This window comes from Eschscholzia californica, unplaced genomic scaffold, assembly GCF_041429995.1.
Source record: "Eschscholzia californica isolate CP2 unplaced genomic scaffold, dmEscCali1.0.p SCAF_1, whole genome shotgun sequence".
Taxonomy (NCBI): domain Eukaryota; kingdom Viridiplantae; phylum Streptophyta; class Magnoliopsida; order Ranunculales; family Papaveraceae; genus Eschscholzia; species Eschscholzia californica.
In genome coordinates, this window is record NW_028238198.1 from 24,638,956 (window position 1) to 24,649,436 (window position 10,481).

Below are 10,481 nucleotides of genomic sequence, written 5' to 3' on the forward strand. Positions count from 1 at the left end.
GTATTGTATTTTTCTTGGGTCTTCTCTCATATCATGGTCATCCAAGAAGCAGAGTGTGGTCTCTCGATCCTCTACAGAAGCTGAGTATAAGGCTTTATCACTTGCTACATCTGAGTTGCTTTGGGTCTCTTATCTCTTAAAGGAATTACATGTTCAACTTCATCTTCCTATGTTGCTTCACTGTGATAATATGGGAGCACAGTACCTGGCTTCTAACCCAGTTCTACATTCTCGAACTAAACATGTGGACATTGATTTTCACTTTCTCAGAGACTTGGTGATGAAAAATACTTTGAAGATTCAATTTGTCTCCTCAGAAGAAAATCTGGCTGACATCTTCACCAAGGGTCTTTTACATTCCAGCTTGGTATTCATTAGGGACAAACTCATGGTTGTTCCTTCCTCTCCCCATGAGTTTGAGGGGGACTGTGAGATAGAGGACCTGAAGGAGAAGGCTTGAAGGAGAACGATCGAATGGTGAAGGAATGTTTTAGCTTAACAGAATTAACTGTCTTGAACTGAGTTGGTGTAAGCTACATTGAAGATGTTTAAAGGCACTCCACTCACACACACAACTCACACATTTTGGATAATTAGATTAGTCTGTTAAGAGTTTGTTTAGTGTAACTAACAAGTTAGTTAAGATTACTTTCTCTCTCTATAATTGTTCTTTATCTCTCTCTCTCTCTGATTTCGAACTCAATGTATAAATAGGGATAATGAACTTCTTAATAAATCAGTTTTACTTTCAGGTTCTAACCGTCTCTAGGTGCTTCCCAAAACTAACATTGAGGCCCCCCGGACATCCCCTCTTCCTCTTATCTTCTTCGTTTGTTTTGTTTCTCTCTCTACTTTCATTTTCTTCAAAGATCTTGATGATCCGAGCTTGCTAATAGATGAGACAAAGAATTGTTATGGTTTTCCGTTTAAGATTTAATCTCATTATAGGGCTAAAGTAGGTTGTCAAACTCCCTTAAGGTTTATTTTAATGGTCCAAAAGTTTAAGCTTCAGACCTCTTTCTTTCTCAATATTAACATGATTTCGTCACACGCTTCAAGCTACCCATAACCACTTTTGATCATACGTACCCATAATCACTTTTGATTGAAACAAGTTTAAGTTTTAGATCCACAGACTGCCCTGTCAGAGACCCTCGGACTAGACAGTCTGATTCCTCTCAAACTGGCCCAATTCGAAGCTTGTTTTGGGCCTCGGACTTGTCAGTCCGAGTGGGTGTCCCCACAGTTGTCAGGATTTGACAACGATCAAACACTCTTGGGAGATCCCTATAGAAATTACGGGAGACGGCTTTAGACGCACCAAGATTTTACATGCCTCAAGTTTTTGTTATACACATTATTTTTAGGGAGAGTTTTATAGGGGACTTCTGTAACTGTTATAGGCGCCTCCTTCCTTCACAAACTCTCTCTCAATTTTGCCTTAAGTGAGACGCCTCCTTCCTTCAAGTTGTCCTTCACAGCACAATCCCCTTCTCACTGAGACCACCACTTCTTCTCTGTCTAAAGAGGACGCCGGAAAACAACTCCCCCCCCAATCTGCCCAGGATCTTCGTGAGAAAAATATAAAAGGAGGTCTTTTTTTTGGATTGTCCCACAACAACTGATTGATCTGTCTATCTCTATCTCTCATTTTCAGACATGGTTGTCTTTAATTCATTGTTTCACAATTGTTTCTAACAAAGTTCACACCCGGTCGTGTTGAAAAAAGGCCGTTCGTACTTCCTAAAAATTTGCGTTAAGAGAGACGCCTTTAACCCTTCACATGATGAGATGAGATTAGGGGTGGGAATCGGTCCGGACGGGCGGGAAACGGACACTAACTCAACCGGTCCGGACGGAACGGACACGAGTCCTAAGTGTCCACTCGGACATCCGGACAAAATGGGCGGACATTTCGGATTTTTCTCCAACAAAGTGCCCGTCCGTGACCGTTTTGATAGTCGGGCAAACCGGGTATCGGTCGGGCGGGCACCGGTCACTAATGAACAAATAAAGAAATTTTTATTCGAAATTAAAAATGTTTAGTCGCTAAATACAACTTTCTAAAACTCCCACTTTACAATTTTAAAAAGTAAATGAATTCAAAATCGCAAGATAAGCATTAGGATTTCTCATGGATTATGATCGGTTTCTATGCTATTCTCATGGATTACGATCGGTTTATTGTGGATTCTCGAGTTATTGATAAGATACTGAGATTTTGGAGGAGATAGAGACTAAAGAAGTAGAACGACGAAGACAAGATTAAGAAAAGTGATTTCTAGGGTTATTTATTTTTACTCTTGAAATCTAATGGTTGTAGCTAACTCTACAAATCTAAAGGCTTAAAATCAATCATATAGGCGGGCGGGTATAACGGTTAGGATAAACGGACGGGTGTGGACGGGGTCGGTCGGGCGAACGATATAAGCGGGCGGACTCGGTCGGACCACCAGGTAAAGACCTATGCCCGCGTCCGTCCGCTTAAGATCTTTCGGTCGGGCGGGTACGGACTGATTTGGGCATCGGACGATCACGGACCCTTCGGACTCGGACGGTCGTGGGCGGGTTCCGGGTTTCCGGGCCAAAATCCCACCCCTAGATGAGATAAGGAGAGCTTAAGTCTAAGCCCAAGTCCAAGCCTGGCCTTGTAAGAATTTTCTGGTGGGACGTTTTGGCTGGGTGTTTGGGAAAACCCGGGTCCAGAAAGCCCATTTCTAATTACGAAACTTCAAAGCCTAACACAATACCAAACTAACTGCACTCACATCATCAACAACAAAAACCAGAGAAGGAGAAACTGAGAAGCTAACCCCTTTTTGGTGTAACAAGAAACTATAGTACTTGAAGACTTCTAATGGGTATTATTAATCCACATCAGTCCCTACATTAATGAGAAAATGTGTGAATGTGAAGACTTACAAATTGAATGCAATCAATAGTACTCAAGGGGACAACAACAAATTACAAATTTTAACAAGAAACTATAACTTAAGTCGTTTTCATAGAAATTATATTGTTATTCTATCTTTATAATATATTCATGCAATATGTTTTTACTATACGTGATATGTTATTTTGATATATAAAAAAATTACATATATTATTACCCAAACAGAGTAATACTAGGTTGTTGTTAAATATCAATGAACTCGACTGAACTTGATGCAGGCGCATAGGCGTGTGGGCCCACGTTCACGCGTGCCCACACCCTATTAAGTCATAATAGTAGTTTATTTAGTAGAAAAGAAGTTACTATAATTTGATATTTCTTTATTTTAAAGTTTCTATGTTTGAGTAGTTTATTATTTTAGGAATCCTAGTTTGAGTCTATCTAGGAAGGTTTATTATCTTATAAAAGAGGATCTAGTCTATGTTATTATTCACCTTGAAGAGAAAATCAATTGAAGTTAATAAGAATTTAAGTTTAGTTTATCGTTTTCTTTAATTGTTCTTAGTTTATTTTATTATTCCGCTACGTCTACATCAAGTGGTATCAGAGCCATTTTTTTTTTAACCGATCACAATGGTTAATCCTACCGTTCCTACTCCAACAATCAAAGAGAAGACACCAACTTTTGCCTCCGAATGGGATAACATCAACAAGCTTGATGTAGACGCAGCGGAATAATAAAATAAACTAAGAACAATTAAAGAAAACGATAAACTAAACTTAAATTCTTATTAACTTCAATTGATTTTCTCTTCAAGGTGAATAATAACATAGACTAGATCCCCTTTTATAAGATAATAAACCTTCCTAGATAGACTCAAACTAGGATTCCTAAAATAATAAACTACTCAAACATAGAAACTTTAAAATAAAGAAATATCAAATTATAGTAACTTCTTTTCTACTAAATAAACTACTATTATGACTTAATAGGGTGTGGGCACGCGTGGACGTGGGCCCACACGCCTATGCGCCTGCATCAGAACTAAAACATAACTTATAAGGGTAACAAGATTTTGACAATTATATAAAGATCATTGTTCCCCCTTATTTCCTCTGAGCATGCATATGATAAGACATTCTATGGTTAATCTCTTTTCACACTCTAGCTTTTCTAGATAAAAAGGTTGGATACTGTCAATTCATGACGGTTTCATACAACTTTATAAGTTTCTATATATCGTATTCATGGTGGTTTCATACAACTTTATAAGTTTCGATGTATCTTTCACATTACAAGAGAAATAATCTGTATGATCACACTATTACCCTAGTTGAATCCCGACTAAGATATATAGTCAGACTGGATTTAAAGATAAAAATAATTTTGTCACATACTTTAGTCGGGATTCAACAGAACAGTGAGCGAACAAAATCCCATTTTTTTTCCCATTAAGAATGGACATAAAATTAACTTTAGTAAATTCACATGTTGATTTCCGGCAACAAATAAGATTTTATTTCTTCGAAGAAAACAACATGAGAAAACTTGATCCCTCAAAATTGTTTTCTTCAAGCTTTTCTTTACAATAAAAGAATTGATATCTATGAAAGCGATGACTCAAAAAATATCATTTATTCACCACATATTCAAAACGTATCATTTTGACAATTTTAACCTCTTTAGAATAACAGTTCGATATTTCTTAAGAGTCCATACAAGAACTAACTATGATTTTTACTGATAATAAAGCCGTAAACGAAAATGTTAAGAGATCAACAACATACACACATTTTAGAAGTTCTTTTACTATTTAGACAATATTTAATTAATGAAGCGATCCCCACCGCAACTACTTTGTCCACAAGAATAATGATTAATTATTGACGGTGGCTAACTCAGCCAACGACATCGTCGGCTATAATCAAGTAAAAGATTCTGTCAAACGAATTACAACTTTGTAGAACTTGTATCTATTTATTTGAATAAAATTTACGAGTACGGAAGTAAAGGATGAAAGCAAGGACGGTTCCGAGAGAAGAAAAGAAACCCCATATTAAGAAAGTGGTCCTGTAACAATCAGCTCCTATACAAACACCATTATCATTTGCTAACAATTTTGATTTGATCTGATAGAGAATTGCTGCTGAATACCCAAAGGCAAAAGACCCAATGGGGATATTGGCAACCACAATATTATGATTGACACCAAAGTTTTTAGTCCCAAATAGGTCAGTTGTGGCTGGTACAGTTAAGGAAGTGAATGCTCCAGTACAAACTCCTATGACCACAGTACTAATGTATAATGAGATGGTGCTTGTGTTGATTACTAGTAGAAGAAATGAAACTGCTATTGGCACCATTAGTGTCACCATTGATGATGTTGTTGAACCCATGTATTTTCTACTCCTGCAATTGTACACATTAAATTAGTTAGATTCGACTCATGATTTTAGAATGTTAGGTTTTGTGTGACTCGTAAGAATAGTCAGACGAATCAGATTGAAATAATGAAAAAAGAGAGCGAGAGGAAGAGATAAAGATACTTACTTGGCAAAATGCTGCAAAAGAGATGGTAAGAGACGACCGAAAAACCCGAAAGAAGAGGATAAAGAGACCAATGAAGAAGCCTTTGTAGAAAGACCACAACTCTCTGCTATTTGTCCCAAATTATTCATGAACACTAACCCTAGTGTTGCTCCAAACATGTAGACGAAAAAATACAACCAAAACTCTACTCTCTTCACCATCTCCATCACCCCAATTTCTTCTCTACTACTTGTCAATATCATATCGACTTCGCTCTCACCGTTACTACTACTAATACTGCAAGTACTATCTTCATGTTCTTTAACAACTAGTCCTTCTTCTTTCACTTCAATTACTACCACTTCAACTCTTCCATCTACCTCATTATGGTTCCAACCCATATCATATATCCTCTTGTTTATTTGTTTAATCGACCACTTCGATATCAAAGTTTGAATACTTAAAACTATGGGGATCATTAAAGGTATAACCAAGAGTGCTCCAAGACCCATAGCGTAAGCTATCGGGTTTAATGTGATAATCTTCCATCCCAAACTACCAACTACACTATACACTCCAGTAAGTATTGTTACCAAAAACAACACGGTGAATACTCGGTGACTCTGTTTCTGCCCATTCGCATCGTTTTCTTTATCCGTATTCTTGTTGATATCTCCTAGTACCGGTATAGTTACTAGTGAAACCAACATGGGTGTAATTGAGTTGAGAAGAAGATATGATTTTGCTTTACTAGTACTACTAAAAAGAGAAGAAGCGATAGCATCGGTAATAACCGTATAAACCTTGGCGCTTAATCCAACATAACTAGTCGATAAACCGACGGCAACTTGAGGATTGAAAGAAAAATTTCGTATAATGGTCATGTAACAAACTGTATTAATCCAACAAATACTATTTCCTGCTAAAATATTGAGTAAGAAAATATGCCAATAAGATAAAAAAGATATCTTCTGAATGATGAAAAGGTATTGAAATCCATAACCAATCAAACCAAGAATTGAACCAATGAGAAGAACAATCGGTAAGGGTAAATACACAGCAGCAAAACCAGAGAACCAACCGAAAATCTTTCCAGCATCAGAGGCGAAAGCGAGATTGTTTAATTGAACTTGAGAGATCGATAAAATTTGTTTTAGTTGTGAAGAATACGCTGCAAAATCAGTATTAGTTCCATTGAAAGATTGTAACCATATAATACCCACTAAACTTAGCCATTGAAAAATTGATGATCTAGACATCATTATTTTGTATACTAAAATACAAACAAAAGAAAAATAAAAGAAAAACAAAAAGAAACTTAATGTTGTTTGGACTGGGTTGGAGCTTTTTATAGGGCAGTTCCGGCGGATATGTTTCTATTTTGAGAGTGACTTATGCTTGTTTCTATTTTGTCTGATTCTAAGAGTTCAAAACATGATACAATTATACAAATAGGAAAATTTTATGGGAGGTCTATAGACGCCTCCCAAAACTAATAAAGGGGCCTACCGTGTTTTTCAAAACTAACATAGGGGCCTCCCGAGCACCCTCTTTTCTTTGTCTGTTTTCTTTCTCTCCACGTTCTCTTTCTTCAATAAAGATTTGTTATGGTTTTCCGTTCAATAATCTTGCTATTAACATGATTTTGTCACATGCTTCAAGCTACCCATAATTAGGGGTGAAACTAAAAGTCACGTAGACTGAAAGACCGGTGAAAACCGAACCAGACCGGACAAAAAAAAGCCGGACCAAAAAACCGCGGTCTAAAATGGTCGGTCTTTTTTTGGTTGAATAGGTCTTTAGGTCCGGTTAGGTCTTTTTTCTGACAAGTCCGTGGAGCTCGAACCGAACCGAAATAAGTGTCATATCTATATAACAAAACACAATGTTTTGTGCTGACTGGGACAAGTCGAAAGACAAATCCGGTCGTCCGTTGTATTTTCGATTGCATCCACACTCTTTGATCTATTACCCACTCTAATTTTTAGAAGTTTAATCACCCACTAAATAAGGGAAAGTAAATAAACCCCTAAATCTGGTATGTCCGATGTCATCATCTCCACCGTCAACTCCATTCGCGCGTTGCATCCTTTGGCGCGTTACAATTTCCCTTCTTTGCAGAATTTCAGTCTTCTTCATAAATTAATGTCCTTCCGTTACGAACTTACCATCTCCCCAGATCGAACAAAACAAACCTCCCAAATCCATGTTCCAACAGTTGCTCACTAGGTCTCTCTTCCCTTTCTGATATTACTTAGATTTCATTTTTTCTCTCCATCTCTCTCTCTTTCTTTAGATTATGGTTTTATTGTTTCAATCTTTACAGTATCATACTCCGTATTTCTTTGTTTCAATCTTTACAGGTCTATAAGATTTTTCCCGATTAAGAATAGATTCACTGGATGTTCCTGGAATATGGTAATACCTTTTCATCTCTCTAATTATCTTTTATCTCTAAGTGTTTTACTGTTTCATTCTGTACAAGTATACACACTCTCTCTTTCTATGTAAATTTTTTAAGGTTTATTTATTCTGATTCATGGAGGAGAACTTTGATATTGCTGACTGATAACTTTAATATGATTTAGATTTTTCTTCTTTGTTCTCTTTTTAATTGTGCTTAGATAAATTGAGACCTACAATGTTTACCATTGACACACACTAAGTGTTCGACAAATCTCCTAAATGAACTCATTACGGCGTTGATATGTTATTTCATCACAATTACGAATTTACGATTTTGTTTGTTAGATCTTTTGGTGGCTAAGCTTTGGTAGGTTCAACTAATCAACTTCTTCAATCTCTCAACTCTTCCCTTTTGTTCTCTAATTTGCAAAGACTTGATGTAATCTGATTCATATTTACATGTTAGAATTGTGTTCAGGTTTGGGTGTTCTTTATTCTTTTCCATTCAAAATGGGATTGTGGCATACATGCTTGTATTATAATTTTTCTCTTTCCCAATCATATTAGTATTGATAAACTCAAAATTGTGTTCATTAGATTGAAGAAAATGACTTGAAATTTTTTGGTACGAATTACTACTTAGATATTTTTTTATTGCTGTAGAATGTGTGGGTTGAAGAAGCGTAAAGCAATCTAGCATTTTATGCTGCTTGGTTATGTCTGAGTGCTTGTAACGTATGAGTTGACATCGTGTTACGAGTATGTTGCTCCATCTTTTTGTGGTCGACATCAGTTTCATTCAAATTAAATGTATGGTAGGCTACTAATCTACTAAAAACTCGAAAGGAGAGCTACTACTGGCGTTGTTCATTGAAGCAATTTCATTTTTATATTTTAAAGGTATATCTGATATTCATGTACGTAGGATGCAACTCATATGTACATTAAAATAGGTGTCTGCACGCCCTTTGTCAGGACTATACTAATACATTACATATACATAGACCTAGGTGAGGTTATTTACTCATCCCTAAGCATTTCTGAATCATTTCAACTTTGATTATATAATCGTCTGCTTTAGGCATGAATTAGATTTTAATTAATCTTTTTTTTCTGGTGGTTCATGTTTGCAGTATGCAAATGTTGAACACTAAGGTATCATGAGAAAGAAATTAAAGAAGATATCCCTTGGACCACTTTTTAAGAGATTCTTCTGAATGGGTAATTTCATTAAGTTACTATTTTCTTTATTTATTTCCACTTTCACTTTTTTCTTTATTTATCTCTACTTTCTCATGAGTTTAAAGCACAATTCATCATTTGCGGCAACTTTGGTATAATTTCCCAGTTATAGGTAAGGAAAGAAGAATTTATGGTTTGTTTGAAACTGAAATAAAAAGAAAAATTTATATGGTAATATCCTTCGAATGGAAATTGTTGTTTGCTTAGACCCCCATCAGTTACTTTTACGGTGTTTTTCTTCACTAAGCCTTACATTTACGTAACTAAAGAAACCTGTAAACATGAACAACTTATGTTTGGTTTATCTCGTCGAACAGTGTTGAATACTAAAGTTGATGTGTAATAAGTTTGTTTTGACCTCCATATAAATCGATGTGCCTATGTATTTGGTAAGAAAGGTTTAGTTCATCGGATTTCTGGTGAGCAATTTCAACGGAGGTTTATTTTTTGTTTGCCGGCGATGGGTTTATTTTTTATTTGCCGGCGATGGGTTTATTATTTTTGTTTGCCGTAATTCCGACTCCTCGATTTGGTTTCGGGAATAGAGGTGTATTATGAATTAAGTTGCACATAGGAATAGAGACAGATGATTTGCAATAAATACAACTCAGTGTTCTTTACTTATTTTTAACATTTGATTATCAGAAAAAAAAAATCTCATTTGCTTTATGTTGGTAATAATTTTTCCAAATATTTCATTCTCTTGATTATTACTTGAAGCCTAGATCCAATCTCTTCAACCCTCATTATATATCATCTAATATTCAACCCTCCAACCCGATAGTTGATTAATATTTTGATTTTCTTTTATTTTTGGTTGCCACCTATTTGAATAATTGGTTATGCTCTTCTTGGTTTTGGTTTATTGGAAAGTGTAAATTTTCACCGAGCTTGAAATATTAAAGTTTGTATTGCTCGACAAACTTCTGTTAGTTACTCAGTTTATTAAGGAATTTGCTCGAATTATTTTCCAGAATGCAATTAAGAAACAAGCATTGGTATACTATTGAATGCACAATCTCATTGATATTGATCAAACAATATATAACAGTGATCTTTACAGCAAAAATTTTAATCGCATTGAAATATCCTCTTCCGTTAGCAGATTTTGCTTTTCGACAACTTCGAGTGGTTCAAAGAGGGCCTTTCCAGCATTCGAGGAGGCGACAAAGTTTTTCAAGATAAAGATACTTAGGGTCTTCATTCCTTGAAGCAAATATTCTTTAACTAACTCTGAACTTCGACCATTCTCTTCATCGGGTTCAATTCCTTCGATTTTTCTGTAATTAAGTATTTTTCATTACAATTATTTGTATGTATCTCCCCTTCTAAGAATATCCTAGATGATGAAGATCTACTGTAAGGCCTGTTAGTTAGTTGAGCACTTATATGAGTTGATATTATGTTAAA

At 35.7% G+C, this 10,481-nt stretch overlaps 1 protein-coding gene and 1 long non-coding RNA gene across 4 annotated transcripts; one reads left to right on the forward strand and one right to left on the reverse strand.

Annotated features, from left to right (window-relative positions):
• Window positions 1-4,686: 4,686 nt before the first annotated feature.
• On the reverse strand, window positions 4,687-6,699 carry LOC147565365 (protein NUCLEAR FUSION DEFECTIVE 4-like). The gene is made up of 2 exons (XM_086651841.1): window positions 5,445-6,699; window positions 4,687-5,303 (listed from the first exon to the last, which is right to left on the reverse strand). Exons 1-2 carry the CDS (start codon window positions 6,683-6,685, stop codon window positions 4,868-4,870), a joined length of 1,677 nt encoding a protein of 558 aa, XP_086507967.1. The 5' UTR covers window positions 6,686-6,699; the 3' UTR covers window positions 4,687-4,867.
• Window positions 6,700-7,463: 764 nt separating this feature from the next.
• On the forward strand, window positions 7,464-10,481 carry LOC147565366 (uncharacterized). Of its 3 annotated transcripts, none has more exons than XR_015230178.1 (5): window positions 7,464-7,652; window positions 7,787-7,841; window positions 8,493-8,839; window positions 8,963-9,050; window positions 10,177-10,481. It is a non-coding gene; the product is annotated as an uncharacterized LOC147565366 (long non-coding RNA). The 3 variants fall into 3 exon arrangements; XR_015230179.1 differs by having other exon boundaries at window positions 8,493-8,729; XR_015230177.1 differs by having other exon boundaries at window positions 7,787-8,839.

Coding starts and splice junctions, on each gene's coding strand:
- LOC147565365 (XM_086651841.1), bottom strand. CDS start 6,685: ATGATGTCTAGATCATCAATTTTTCAATGGCTAAGTTTAGTGGGTATT. Junction 5,304..5,444: donor CTTTTGCAGCATTTTGCCAA/GTAAGTATCTTT, acceptor GTACAATTGCAG/GAGTAGAAAATACATGGGTT.